We start from the raw sequence: 15,845 nt of genomic DNA on the forward strand, positions 1-15,845 counted from the left end.
ATCTTAAATATCCCTCCGTGCTCCAAAGCTATATCAGAGCCTGCTCTTTTGATGCTATCTGGATGCACCTGTTTATGGTTGCCCTTATAAAAATTTCAGTCTTTCTATTTCAATCCAAATAAGGATCCCTTTAGTGCTTTATGGTTGCCCTTATAAAGTTTTCGGTCTTTTTAATTCAATTTAAAGAAGGATCCCTTTACTGCTTTATGGTGAGCTTGCAACTGCTGTGTACCTTGTGTTTTCAGGGGTGTCTATTTGGCAAACAGAATGGAGAAGCAAGCACAAATTGGTGAACGCACAGAGCTTGTGACTAGCATTGAAGAGGCGGCAACAAGTGCCAAACCACTTATAAAGAAGGTGCGGAATTTATCCAAAAGAATGCAAACGATGCTGCAAAGGATTCCACAGCAGGAGGTGGGTTGGTTCAATTGCATGTTTATTTTTTCCCAATGTGTTCATCCACATCATAAGAGATCATTCCATAATAGAAAATGTGTGTCTCTGGTGAACAGTCTTAAATTTCTTCATTGTCAAAAGGCAATAACTGTTACTACATCATAATCCTTGAGGACCAATGTTGCTGCCCTAATCTATACAAAATGCATAATAGGACAGGCAGTGCCTCATATGGAAAATACCTAATCCTGTATCAGGTATCACATAGGAAACTCAAACATAACCAAATAGAAATATGAGAACTCATACTTCATCACTAATACTCAGAGAATAAAAAATAGAACATAAAGAATATATTGAAAATAGAGCAGAAACATAATGAATGATGGCGCCAACTGTCAGATTTGATATATCATAATAAGAATCCACTATACAGGTCGTGAACATCGGAGATGATCCGGAAAGCGAGAATGACACCAGTTGCCTCTTCATGTCACGTTTTGACAGCTGCCTATAAACTGCACTTCATGAGGCATACGACTTCATGAGGGATTTAAGGGCTGCCCCACTCATAGAACTAATATGACTAAGGTACTAACCATACGAAGGACAAACATAATGTGTGAAGTGTGAATCCATAGCTAACACTTGGCACAGCTTGGTGGATGGTTGGCACAACCATGACTCGAGCACTCGTATAATCTATGGTGTCAAATGCCTTATCGAAAAGTGACATACCAAATGAGAAAAATTATGCCTTACTCACAGCCTTGCCCCATAAAGTAAGCCACAGGGAAACGATAAGTAGAGCCTCTCTAGTAGGATACTTATAGCCCTTCACTGTAGTTGCATAATTTACTCAAAATATAGTTAAGACAAAATAAAGGCATACATAGTAAGTATGATGGAAAAAAGAAACAAAATCTGACAGTGGAACAAGAGAGTGTCTTATGAGTTGTGAGGCTCATGAGCATCATGAGAGTTAGTGATAGACTGTCCTTGTGCATGCTGCTCATGAGATACAAGAGGCAAAACATTCATGTCATGAATCTTGTCAATTGTAAGCTCCCTGAACTTTACCTGTTTATTGATATCATGTAGTACATCATTGAAACTAGCCTTGAAAACATCAATATTTGAAAATTGATTTTCAGCATGATCAATCTGCGTAACATTTTGCAACCTAGTAATCATGCCCAAAAGTTTATCATACTCAACTTGCATCCCATCAAGCTTCTCCTTGAGCATATCTTGTTCATGAATCAATGCTTCCACATTTTTTAAAACAAATGACCGTTGCAACACTACATAAGGCCAAGAAATAACGTGAGACATCCTCCCAACAATAGAAACCCATTGATTATGCATAACCCTAATTAAAGTAGTCCTCATAGTAGCTAAATCCTGGTGTGTAAACACAGAACCATCCAAATCAACTTCCACGTCATTCAATAGCTGCTTCTCAACCTTAAGCAAAGGTTCCGCTCGAGTATTTAGAAGAATCCTCTCAGCTTTGAGTTTGGCATTCTCTTGAGCCACTAAATCAAGCTCACCTTGAAATTTTGCTTGCATAGTGGCTGTCCATTCCTTGAAAGCGGCCGAGGATATCTTACACTTGGACGACATTTCATCACAATCATCAATTTGTCTCCTCAAAGCATCCACTTTACTAGCATGCAACTCCTTTATTTTATCCATCTCAATGAGCATAGTATCCCTCTCGGACTTCATACATGACAATTGTTCCTGCAGAGACAGAACAACATCCAATTTGATCGCACCACAAGCATTTATGTCAACCAGAAACCTATGCAATCCAAACACAAATGAACATATTTCCTCAAGGTTATGAGGAACATAATTTGCTGCCAATATTTTTGTGTCATGAGATATACTATTTCCTTGTTGTATATTGTTGGATTGCTTGGACATAATCTTGATTTTCACCTTAGAAAATCAAACTTTCTTTTGCGTGCCTGTTATGACCACATCATACTTAACATCATATTTCAACCATTCAGAAAAATCCAAAGGCATAGCATTGCCTACATCAGCATTAGATACATCATGTAAAGAATAACCCATATTCACTGGAGCAACAAATCCTTTGCCTTGACTATTTTCCACCATGCAATAAAGCATTAGAGTGAGTCAATTCCCTATCATAAAGATCCACAAGAATACCATATACTATCTTTTGCTTTTTGAATACATTAAGCTTATCCCCCTTTTGTGAGTCCCAAAGAGATGAATGAATAGTTGGACATACCACTTGTCAATGAGACAAAGTTGCCAACATTGATCCAATTCGATTCTTTTGTTGTTGCTTTCTAAGAGTGGGTACATGTACTTCTTGCACAAGCTTATCATGAAGAGTATGTGACCAACTAGGGATAGGTACATTTCGGGCTTACCAAAGGATTCCAAATGTATCTTTGGTAATTGTATCCGTCTTGATTAAGAGAAGAAGCCTTCCCATAAACCATTTAATGAAGAACCTTCTCTTGGAATTGGCATGCCTTAAAACATATCGATTCCTTGCATCTGTGGCATTCCCAAACTCCTATTGTATAACCTCATCTGTGCATCTCGAATGTTTAGGACAGTTATTAAGATCAAGAGAAAAAGCTTGAGACAAAAGAGAAGGGGTAATCTCCAACTTCCCCCCAATTTTACCACTTTCCCTAAGGATAGCAAGCTGCTCCTTTGCATGCAAATTATTACTCCATGGTTCCCAAGGTAATTCAGCAAAAGTTAATAAGCCAATTTGCATAAGCCAGGGTGTAGTGCTAGGCTCTGATGTATCCAAAAAAATAGTACAATCTATCATAGGTGTTGCCAACTCACCATCCTCATCACTGGATAGGGCAACCAATTCTTTCGGTGTGGTCTCCTTTGCCTTGGAAGGAGTAATTTCAAGAGAGTTGTCACTCCAATCCTCTTCTTCATCATGAACTTGTCTCGGCTGTTGTTGCCCCCTCTTGACAGGTAGTTTTTGTGCCTTCTTTTACCGAGTGTTTACCATGTTGGCTCTAGGAATGACTTGCTCACAATTAGGTTGCAAGAGAGACGGAGAATGAGAAGAAAGATGAAGATGTCGAATCGAGCTATGGCATTGTTGATTGTGTGTCTCTCCAAATGCATGGGCCAGGCATCGTGCCCTTTTTGCCATTTTCCCTTTTTCCAACTTCACATTGAGTAAAACTCCCAAAAAAGAGGAGGTATGTTACATATTGATTACAGAAAGTACTCTTGGTGACTTTGACACGTGTCTTTTGATCCCTTAGTTGGGCTTCATCCAATTGAAATTTGACGACTTCATACAGTTACAGTTGTAAAATAACTTTAGTTAAAATAAGTTGCTTCAATGTCCCATCATCCAAAAATTCATGATTAGTGGTTAAGATTTCTTTCAAAAAATACTCCACCAATGCTATGACCATATTCTCCCATGTCATGATAGTTTGTAAAAAACCATTAAATATATATCCACCATAAGCAAAGCTGCCATGACCAAGCCTTAGTTTTGGATAATACCACCGCTTCATGAAGTTCCATAATGCTTGCAATAGGACTGCATACAATTCCAAAATATCTTGCACCTCATACAACAAAGTTAAGATTAGAGTAGCTTTCTCATGAAAACAGAAATTAATTTGAAATGTAATAACATTAGCCACTATTTCAGAGTAATAGAGTGGTACTTTGTGTAATGAATGATGGCGCCAACAAACGTTAGATCTGATATATCATGATAAGAGCGTTGAGCTAAAATATGCATTACTTGCTGATTAGCCTCTTAAACAGCCCCAAAACACACTAAAAAATGCTCTTTTAGAGTAAAAAGGAAACCAACCTTCCTTCTTGGAATGGGTGGTGATAACCTGATTTAAGAGTTAATTACAACAATAAATAAATGCACATAAAATGAAATACACACTTTACCATAGCATTCTTGGACAATAGACACCTTGTTGGCCCCAAAATTGGCGCCCCTTGTGGTATTTCTTTAGCTTTCATTCAATTGGAAGGAGTACAACGTGAGATTCTTCAATCTCCTCCTACTAACCAATTGCTCTTGTTGTCATAAATGACCAACAAGCCTTTTGGGTCATTTGCCCCTTGATTCACCCAGGACTTTTTCTCCAATTTGACCCTTGGCTGGCCAAATGCTGCCCCAAATCATTTCGGGATAGGTTGGCTCCTGAAATCCCTTGATAATCTTCAATTATCAGCTGTTGATTTCAGTCCCTTGAGCCTTCAATCTCTGGCATGAATCCCAGGGTGGCTGCTAAACCCTAATTTCTGTTGTAAATTAGGGTTTACTGCAGAAATTACAGGTCAGCCCACCAAAAATTGCTGAGATCCCCTCCAAATGGCTAAGAATTGCTGAGAATGGTTGAGCATAGGCTGAAGGAGATGAGAGAATTCTGTAGAGGGAGAAAATTCTGAGATTTGTCGCGAAGAACTGATCAAAATCAGCTGCTACCGTGCTACCAGTTCCAAACGGATGCACCAATAACAGTAGGAGCATGAGAGACTGTGATCTTCAGGAGAAAGTGCATAACAGCAATTGCCAGCTTCCCAAGGTCAAGAATATGCAATCTCCATCACCAAAATGGTCTCCAATGGCTGGGAATTGGCCCCAAAAGCTGGCAGCGACAACCCAACATCTCTTTCCAACAGTTCCAAAATGAAAAAACGAGATTTCCCTCTCCCTTCAGCCCTATTTAGCCTTTCCCCCACTTGCATGGGAAAGTTTTGCCAAGTGGCAACTTTCTTAATCCATTTTCAGCAATTTCCAGCCATTTAATAAATTTTCAGAATTAATTAATTCTGAAAATTAATTCAGTCCTTAATCCATGCCCAGAAAATTGACCTTGCCCATCGAAAAATTAATTGGCTAGGCCATTTGCAACCCAAAGTGGTCCCATGCATTAATTTACCCTTGGACAAGCATTAATCCATTAATTAATGCCTAGTCCCTAGTGTCACCACTGACACTTAATGGCCAATTAATGGTCCTAGGGACAAACTAACACCAAAATTCACCTAGAATCTAACAAGTGTAACTTGTTACAACTTTTGTCTTTGACACCCATCTTTTTCACAGGGTCCTTCAGCCTTCAATTGTGAAAAAGTAGCTTGCACCCCACATGTGCAAATTTTAATTGCACATTTGATTAATCCTTTAATCAAATATCAATTAAACATAAGCAAAGCATTAAAATTTCACGTCCTCGTGACAAAAAACTCTACAACGGGGAGCGGTTCGAGAGAGTTCAGTGGAAACCCTAATTTTTGGGGCGCCCTTCCGCATCTATAAATAGATAGGCTGCGCCCATTCAGCCTTATTCCGTTTGTGCAGGTTTCTCACTCCATGTGCAGATTTCAGCCATCAGCCTCCTCTCACGTGGCTGTCCAGCCCTCCAGACTGCTGCTACTCCATCTGTGTTTGCTCTTGCTTTTGGCGCCTTTATCCATACTAACGTCAGTTGCTGACGATATCATCATCTGCTGCGATCTGATCATCCAGTCATCGCCAGCCCCATCAGACACTGTTTCAGCTTGCTGTTTACAAAAGATTGTGCGCAGTTTTCAGCCTTCGATCAGCTGTACATTGCTGCATTCACCAGTTTCCACCCTCCAGACTGCTGTGTTTTGGTGATCAGCTTGCTGCCATTCACTATTCAGTACTCCTACACTCCGACTGGTGGTCATAGACTTGGGATATGTCTCCGGTGGACGTTACACTCCGACATTGCTCTGCCCTTGAGCACACTGCACACTCTTACATTCATTTACATCATTCATTCACTTCAAAGTTGTGTTCTCTCTCTCCCTTCTTCTGTTTGTGTTTGAATTTTTGTGTTTGAGTTTTGAGTTTTGTGTTTAGGGTTTGAGTTTTACCCTCTATGTCTGTGTCTGTCTCTTTGTGTTTCTGTCGTGGTCGTACACTCAGTGTGTCCTCAGTGCAAACCCTAGCAGTTTTCTTCACAAAGAGTCCACTATACACAGAACCTGAACAACAAGGGTGATCCAAAAAACAAGAACGACACCAGCTGCCTCTTCAGGTCATGTTTTTACAACTACCTATAAATTGTACTTCATGAAGCATTTAAGGGCTGCCCCACACATAGAACTAATACGACTAAGGTATTGACCATACGAAGGACAAACATAATGTAGGAAGTGTGAATTCATAGCTAACAACTAGAGTCTCCTTTTGTACTTCTGTACTACAGAGATGTAAGGAGTTGTAAAGTGAAAGAGATCAAATTTAACACATTCGGTGAGCATTAGAAACCAAAGAGCACAAAAAATTTGTGCATATCTCCGAGGGACAGGCAGGTCAGAGGTTATTAATGCCATGAGGATATGTATTTTTGAAACCTCACTTAACATGTGGATTAATTTTTAATCACATGATTAAATAAATGAAGCACATGTGAGGTGCAACTGGGGTTAAAGTAAATTTACGAGCCCGGGACCCAAAGAAATCATGGGATGCCAAAGGCAAAGGTTGCTATAAGTTATGCCGCACAGGTACTTGGTGGTATTTGGTGCCAGTTGTTGGCCTAGGTCATTCATTTGGCCATAAGTGTCAGTTGGTGACACTAGAGAAGTGGCATTTAATGGTACCTAACGCCAATCTGATGGTCAAAGATGGTACAGAGACACTCGGGAATGGAAGTTGCTTAGCCAATTTAATTATTGGCCAGTCAGATTATTTTTCAGGGCACTGAAATAATTACTAGATTAATTTTCAGTATTTAAAGACTGAAAATTAATATTTAATTATGGAAAATATTGGAAAAAACCATTTGCGAAGGCTACCACTTGTGAAAAATGCCCATGCAAGATTGAAAAACTTCTTTAGAGGCTGGAGAGAGGCATTTCTATAAATTCAGCCTGCCAAAGAGAGGGAGGGGAGGCTGCTGGTCTAATTTGCAGCCATTGGAGGACCTTCTGAGGCAGCCAGGGGTAAAAGAAGACCAATCAACAGCAGGAGACAACATCTATAGGCTGTTGAGGCAGGGCAGCAATAGTAAGTAACTGATTTTCTTGAGTTCTTTGCATCTACATGCTATTGTGGTAGGACAATAGCTTGACTTGACTGATTTTCAGTCATTCTTCGGGACAAAACTCTGAATTTTCTCTCTCTATAGCTTTCCCTCTCATCTCCCAACCATTTCACAGTCTTGCTTCGAAGATCTTAGCTTTTGGATCCTTGGAGGTTGAGAAATTGTAAATTTCTTTGCTATAAACCCTAATTTACAACAGAAATTAGGGTTTAGCAGCAGCCTTGGGAAGGGTGCCAGAAATTGGAAGCTCCAAGACTTGGATTCAACAAGGTTGAAGGTGAATTTCAGCTAAATTCAGGTGGAGGACTAGAACAATTGAATTTGGGGCATTTCCATCGTCTATGAAGTGGACGAAGGCCAATTGAGTGCCCGAATCAAGGGACAAAAATAGATTGAAGACTTGCTTGTCACCTTGGATAGCAAGGGGAGTTGAAATACCGAAAGGGATTGGGAGAATCCCATTGTAAGTCAACTTTTTCTTCAGTAAAGCTAAAGAAATACTGAAAGGGGCGCCAATTTTGGGGCCAATTGGGTGTGCATTGTCCAAGATCAGTAGGTAAATTTGTATTTTCAGATTTGCATTTATTGTTTGCTGCTGTAATTAAGTTGTAATCAAGGATTTACCACCCTATCTGAGGAGAAAGGCTAGTTTCAATTAGTTGTTAATATACTTGGCTGAGATCAGGTGATCTGCCTCAAAAATGTCATTTGCTTTGTCTCTAATTTGTGCCACAGATCCAGTGGACAGTTGAGTCCTTAGAGTAGGACGTGTCTAGGATCCAAGGGCTGTTGGTGGGCGGGGAGTTGATTATGGCTTGTAAGCTGCCTAAGTTGATGAATTTTTTCAAGAGCAGCCCCCAACGGCAGGTGTCACTTGTTGAATGGTACGTCTGTCATGGTTGGAGTATCGACTCTTTGGTGCGTTTTGTAAATTGTTTGTTAACTTTTGATAGTCTTGGAGAAAAGTCACATTTTCAATGGTATAAGAGCACCACCCGTGAAGATATGCTAGGGTTTGCTTGGAGAAAACATAGAATGTAGGAACACAATTAAAACACAATAGCTTAAACAAAAACACAAAAACGTAAAATAGAGCAGAAGATAAGGTTGAAGAAACTGAATGGACTTGTAATGAATGACTGTTTGTATAGAATGCTCTAAGGCAGAGCTGTCCAACAGCGGATGGCTCTCATTGGAGCAGGCCGAGGGAGGTGTCAAAGTGTGACGTCCACCAGAGACAGATTCTGAGTGCTGTACTAGGAGTTGGAGCTGAGCAGAGTAGGCGAAAATGCAGCCTGTAGGAGTGTCGGAGTAGAAGGGGGTCTCCAGGAGCAGTATGGCAGCAGGGCGGCTGATCAGGCTTGAAAGACAGCTGTCTGCCAAGGCTTAGTGGGCAGGGTGGCCGCTGGGAACAGCCATTCAGGAGCGGCAGCAGTTGAGGAAGCTGTCCAATGCATGGGAATACGAACAGCAGAGTGTTGCCTGGCTGCAGACAGCAGAAATGCAGGCAGAACAGGTCGTGAAGATGAGCATGACGGTGACATCATCTGACATCAGCAAAACACAGCAGATGGCCTCCTCCATAAAGCTGGGTGACAGCTGGAAACAGGGCACCAGGCTATACATGAGAGGTGGCAATAGTCTGCAAAGGAGCTGGCAGCTGCTAGCAGGTGTAGACTGAGCGGGGGTGCTGGAACTGAATGACCAAGATGCCAAGTGACTGAGCATACCATTTATTTATAGATCAGGAACCAACCAAGCTGTGGGAATTTTCTCATGGAACATAGCAACTCTTTTTAAGCATCAAAGTTTGCGTTTTGGGGCTGTTTGAATGAGCAAATCAAGGTTTAATGTCAAATGCTCCTTTTTTAGTTTAATGCCCCCTGTCAGGCCCAAAATTGGAACTAGGAGGGACTACAAGAGTGGCTCACCTTGTGTGTACTGTGAGATATCCCACCCCAAAGCAGCCAAGATATGAGTCAATGGGTGTAGGTTGGCTCCCCGAGAACTACCAAGACTATAGAGGTCATGGCTATTTTCCCTCGGGAGTCCAAAGGGTCACCCTAAAGAGGCCAAGGAATTCGACAAATGGTGTTTGTCGGTTGCCAAGTGGCCTACCAAGACGTGCCCAAGCAATGCAAAACCACTTTGAACTTCTTTTTCTTTTGTTTTTTTTTTTGAAGAGTTTGTGTGTCAGAAGTGGGGCGGCAATGGAAGTGTAAATATATGCTGTAATAAATTGCTGAAACGCAAGACAAAAGAGAAAGGGAAAGAAAGAACATTGAAGAACACAATACAAATGAGAACTCAGATGTATGCTCGGAAAATGGAATCCATATATCCAACACGAGACAGTCACATACAATAGTGAGTCGTTGGCTGCATGGGCAGCGGCGCTGGCTCCTCTCTCCATGGAGTCTCCACACGTGTGATGGCAGTTGAGTGACTGAGTGAGGAGGAGGAGCTTGAATATATAGGACAAAAATGTCCTCAATATGATCAGGTCGGCCGGCATTTAATGCCGGTCGACCAGCAATAAAGGCTAAATATGACCAAAATAAAGACCATAAAAAATACCTAAAATATCCTAAATAATGTGCCCAGCCTTTGCATGCATAGACTCACACATAAGCTGACATATCTGCTAACATCCTCTCTCAGATCATGGGTGATGTGATACAATACAACAACATAGAACCGCCAAGTAGAACCATGGATATTGAAGCAGTGGGTGATCAAGCCACCACCAAGGTGCCTCGGAGAGAACATGATGTTGAGGTCAATTGTACGAGCTCTTGGAAAATAGAGAAGATCATAGCATATCTATGTGTTTGTCCCAATGTCTCTCAATAGCATACATGACCATCTTGTCAAAAATGCCTCTAGAGCATATGTGACCATGGATTCCTTGCCTTTGGCCAGCACACCGCCAAAGTGTCCCCTCATGCGAGCTCATGACTAGGAACCAATCCTGCTCTCTATCAAATAAACAACCCATCATGAACTTGGATGTCAGTCCTAGCTCTAGGATTTGAACCTGCGAGACTTCAATCGATGTGTCAGGGAAGTCCCTCTTTGGATCCTGTGCATCTGTATAGATATATAGATGAGGTGTGGCTGTCCCATCTCACCACCCTCTCACACTCCCTCTCTAGCACTGGAGATTCGTGAGGGATGCGATCATCATCACCACTAGAAAGCAGCAAAGGAAGGGGTCATTAATCCCTTCCCGTGATCCAAAAAAGTTGATCCTTTCCATGCCTTAAGACTTCTCCTTGGTCAGAGGATTGGAGTTTGAGTCTGAGACATGATGACTTGTTGGAGGAGTCCACATCCCACTTTGTCTTCTTCTCCAATTTCTTCCCGGAAGCCGCTAACTCTTTGTAGTCCTTCCGTACATGACCTTTCTTCTGGGTCTTTGACTTCTTCTTCGAACCCCTCTATGAAGCTGTAAGAGCCTCACTAGAACTTGACGAATGTCGTCCCTACTTGGTGCCCCTTTTGGTATTTCTATTACTTTGATTGCTAATGGACAATGTACAAGTTGAGATTCCACAATCTACTTTGTCGATCCAAAATCCCCGTGCTGTACATACAATCAGTGAGCAAATTGGGCTAGTTGCCCCTTGATTTTCACCCAAGACTTGCACAAATGGAACCACCAATTGGCCAAATGCTACCCCAATTTACAATGGATGCGTTGGCATATGAAATCCTTGTTAATTCCACGAATTTCAGGTGTTGATTTCAATATGCAATGCTTTCTCTTGTTGGCAAGGGTTCCAAGGTGGCTGTCAAATCCTAATTTTTGCAGAAATTTAGGGTTTACAGCAGAAATCCTCTTGTTGTCCACTAAATCTAGTTGAGATTTGTTGAGAATGGCCAAGAAGTGTTGAGATCTTTTGAGAAATTATTGGAGAAGATGAGAGAAAGCCAAGATGGGAACATGGTTTTCTTCGTGAGAAAATCCTAAAATCTGCCTGGTGCTTGCATTAGCCTGCATTTAATGTAGTAACCTACTGCCACGCACCTCCAAAATGCTGTTACCTAATCAACAATGTTGTTGCAGTCCTTGGAAGGTGTCTCCCTGTTGTCCCTTGCTTGCTAAGGTCCCCAGATGGCTCTCTTTTGTAGCAAATTATTGTTCTCTTATTAGAGTTCCCTCTCTCTCTCTCTCTCTCTCTCTCTCTCTCTCTCTCTCTCCCCCCTCCAAGGTTGTAAACTAATTGAATGGTTGAGACTCAGCCCCCAAAAGCTTTTTCTTAGTTTGCATGGGCATTTTTACCAAGTAGTAGCCTTCTAAATCCATTTTTAAGCACTATCCAGCCATTTAACTAATTTTAAAGATTAAATAATCCTAAAAATTAGTTTCAGCCCTTCAAACCCTGCCCAAAATTAAATGTGCCCAGCCGTAATTAAATTGGCTAGGGCATTTGTAACCTAGAGTTGCCCCCAACCTTTGTTGATCCTTAGAGTGGTATTAATTAATTAATTAATGCTAGTCCCTAGTGTTACCATTGACACTTATTAGCCAAATAACTTTCTTAGTGTCAAAATTGATACCAATTGACCCCCAAAGCCTAGGTAGTATAACTTATCATTACTTTTGCCTTTGCCACCCACACTGCGTCTTGGGGGTCTTTCTCGTGTTACCATGAAATGATAACTGCCATGTGCATGACATGTGCTAAACAACCTTGTACATTTGATTAATAACTTCATCAAATGTTATCGACAAGATTAAAGCATCTCAAAATTTCATGTCTCCATGACATGAGTGCAGAGAGTTGTATAGGCATCGCTGGATTCAAAAAGAATTAGGGACTATTATAGAGAGAGAAAGCCCATAGGTAGGTGAAGAACTTGACTTGTGGTAAATGACGAGCGTATGAGGAGACATAGTATTGGGATTTGTACCATTTATTCATGAGTAGAGGTGTAGCGATAGCATGGTGCAAATTGCGAGAGCCACGCTGCCGAGCACCATGAGCAGCTCAGAGACATGACACTTCTATGCAGAGGGAGTGTATGATGTACCACACTAGCCATTGATTCCCCACCCACCAGAGCCTTGCTCGTAGGTGATTGATGGATCACACAGGCATTCAGGATGAGCACTTCATTTATGCGGTGGACATTTTGGCTCAATAGGGCTCTAGCAGAGGGGTTCTCAGAGGAGTAGACCATGCATACCATCGTGACCATCCACAAGTCTGGAGACCCCCTAGATATAGGTAACTATAAAACCATCATGGTGGGCCACACATTGGCAAAGATATACAGAGCAGTGCTAGAGGCAGAACTCAATGCATATGCAGAGTTGGTGCTGTTGTTGGTCATCAACCTGATTCTGTGGCTTCATTGATGCCTTGGGCTGTGTGTAGGAACTGATTGGTCCATCATTGTATTCGGCAGTTTCTGCTATTTAATCAGAGTGATCTTGGCTGTGGGAGTTTTTCACTGGTTTTCTGCCGTGGATTGCTTCAGCACACTCAAACTTCAGCATGAAAATTCTAAATCTTTGGTTTTAAATTTTATATTTGATGAATTTCTTTTTGGGGATGTACCAGAGCTGAATAAACTGGCCAATAATTTGAAGATCAATTTAAGTGGAATTTTCTGTAGCTTAAGAGTTGGCATAGAGGGTTTAGAGGAGGATAAGCGGCAAAGTGCAATGGCAGTGGCAGGAGGCCTGGCAACAACTCAGCTGTATTTATGCTATGCTTGGGTTGTGAAAATCTGCATGTGGTGTGTGAGATTGACTTCAACAATGTACTCCTTTTGTGCAGCAGTGTGCTGCCTATGATGGGTATCAGCACTGACCAGTAAATGGCCAGGACAATGCCAGTTCTGTTCATGATTAACTCTCAACTTTATGGTTTTTTTTGTGCGCACACGTGTGTGTGTGTGTGTGTGGGGTTGTTTTTTGGTGGGATGGAGTCTGGGACTAAGCAGACAGCATGCAAATAAGCTCAAGAGACTAGACTAGCTTGTGGAAGCACGGTCTTTTTAGTTAATGCTTGCGTAAACTGTCTGATGAGTTTAGATAAACAAGTGTAAGCGATTTTGTTGAAGATAACACTGTGCAGTTTGAGAATTCAAACCGTTTACTATTGATGAATAAGTGCCATGGTAGCTATAGTGTATCTTTTTAGTTTTCTTCTTTCCATTTACACTCGCATAATTGTTGTTTTAGCTTTGGATTTGGTGAACTGCAAAAATTATGAGGTGCCATGCTCATTTGAAAGAGCCTTGAGCTACGACTTTGCATACCTTGAAGATTCTCACTATCATAATTGGAGATCAAGGCAATTTTAGGTGCTACTTTAGTTCCCTTTTACTAAGCTGGTGTTCTTGGCAGATGAACGAAGAAGAGACATCTCTTTTTGATGTATTATGGCTACTTTTGGCAAGCGTCGTTTTTGTTCCTATTTTCCAAAAACTGCCCGGCGGTGAGTTCAAGGTGCATTTTATGTCAAATTGTACTTCTGATGTAGCTTGTTACCGCCATCTTTAGAACAATCTGATCAGTGAAGTTCAAAAAGTAATGTGGCTTGAATGAACTTCCTCTGAAGCTCAATTTGTATCAAATCCTCTCTGAAAATGCCTGGGGCACCTTACATAGTTTGTCCTTTCATGTGTTGTTATCAATAGGTAGAGGTATTGGTACATGAATGATTTGCAGATTTGTAGATTTTGCCAACCACAAATTCATGGGGTCTTATAACTTGATAAAATAGTTTATTGAAGGGGAGTGACACGCACTGTTGGCTAACAAACTCTTTTTAGTAGTGACACACTTAAGGCCTCATAAACTGCTATATCATCTGCAACATCATGCAATCGACTACTGGTTCAGCAACTCATTAGAACTTGAACAAGTTAAGGATGACTGGATACTGATTCTGATGAGTTATCGCCACCAGGTTTCAAACTATCCAAACTGAAATGGATTGTCTACAGTTGGGGCTCTGACTTTAGGTCACTGTGAAAATCATTTGATAATGTTGTTGGAGGTTGATACTAAACAGTCCTATAGCATCATAAGTGATGATTTCTTCTTAGTTTGGTGTGTAGTGATAGATGAATCAGTGTCGATTGCCCTGAGTGATATGCTCTATTTGGTTTTGCTTGTATATGGGACCACGCATATATAAATTGGCTAGTCATGGCTGTGGAGATGTATTGAGGGCTGAGTTTCTGTGTAGAAACTTCTCTGACCTGCTTGCACCAAGGATTCTTTGGGCCTTGGAGTTCAAGGGAGTTTTGACATTTGTAGAGATGTCCTTGCTATCTGGGATTAGGTGGCTTCATATAAAAGTTGGTGAAGTTAACTGGTGAATATAGGCTTCTAGTCGTACTGGTCATGTTAATGGCATTAGTCTTGGATTAAAAGTGGTATCTCCAAAAATCAACTAGCTATTGGTGGGGTGGGTTTGAGCTGGCCTTAAAGGTTGTGGAGTATCTGGTTTGAACTTTGCATTCCTTTAGAATCAAGAGCTGCAAGCTATAAAACCTGCCTAGGGCTCTTAGCTTCTGCTGTGTATATTCACAAGAAATTGAGTTAAACATCATAGCTGTCTCCATATGCAGTGATGTTGAACATCACTATATGCACAACTTGAACAGCGATTGCCTCAAGATGTTGGTCCTAGTCGCTTAAAAATTGATGACTTGGACTTGATTGTGTTTGACAAGTTTAACACCACATGCACAGTTTGACTTGCTGCATGACTTCAGACTACTTAGAGATGCACAGGGCAGCATGTTGTTTTGGAGGCTGTTTCCCTTTGCAATTTGCAAGTCTTTACTGTAGACCATGGCTAGCGGCTGCATGCAGTTTAGCTGGATGGTTCTCAAATGTACATTATTATGTGTCTTTCTGGAGCAAGTTTTCAAATGTTCTATAATCAATCTGCATAGAGTTCCATTTTACAAAGTTAGGTTTAGGGTGGTATAACATACTTGAACATAATGTATGACACAGGTGCGCATAATCTAGTAGCAATACCTGAGGCCATAAACTCTTACATTACTTTTGGTTATGTCCATCGATGCAATTTTTGTACCAGTATCATTATTATGTTTCTGACACTTGACAGCACAGGCAGCTGGCTATGTAGGTTCTGATGCTTCTTATGCCTGTCCAGGTAGCCCAGTGTTAGGTTATCTTGCAGCTGGTGTATTGATTGGGCCATATTCTTTGTCAATTATACAGCATGTTCATGGCACCAAGACCATTGCTGAATTTGGAGTGGTCTTCTTACTATTTAACATTGGACTTGAGGTGAGTTTTTGATTGTAGCTGCTCCTCAACAGCTCAAAATAGATTTGTTAGAACATTTTCAGCTGAGCCTGCCCTGT

At 41.1% G+C, this 15,845-nt stretch overlaps 1 protein-coding gene across 3 annotated transcripts in view; it reads left to right on the forward strand.

Moving 5' to 3' along the window:
- LOC148028458 (K(+) efflux antiporter 2, chloroplastic-like) overlaps nt 1–15,845 on the forward strand; it is a 181,600-nt gene that overhangs the window by 2,568 nt on the left and 163,187 nt on the right. For all 3 annotated transcript variants that reach the window (XM_087690261.1, XM_087690262.1, XM_087690263.1), the window contains 3 exons: nt 246–414; nt 13,843–13,933; nt 15,632–15,768. In XM_087690261.1, the coding sequence (XP_087546387.1) occupies nt 246–414; nt 13,843–13,933; nt 15,632–15,768 (397 nt within the window). The remainder of the gene's footprint in view (nt 1–245; nt 415–13,842; nt 13,934–15,631; nt 15,769–15,845) is intronic.

The sequence above is a fragment of the Lygodium microphyllum genome, chromosome 12 (genome assembly GCF_053477565.2).
Source record: "Lygodium microphyllum isolate KBCC chromosome 12, Lygodium_microphyllum_v1.1.10, whole genome shotgun sequence".
NCBI classification, from domain to species: Eukaryota; Viridiplantae; Streptophyta; class Polypodiopsida; order Schizaeales; family Lygodiaceae; genus Lygodium; species Lygodium microphyllum.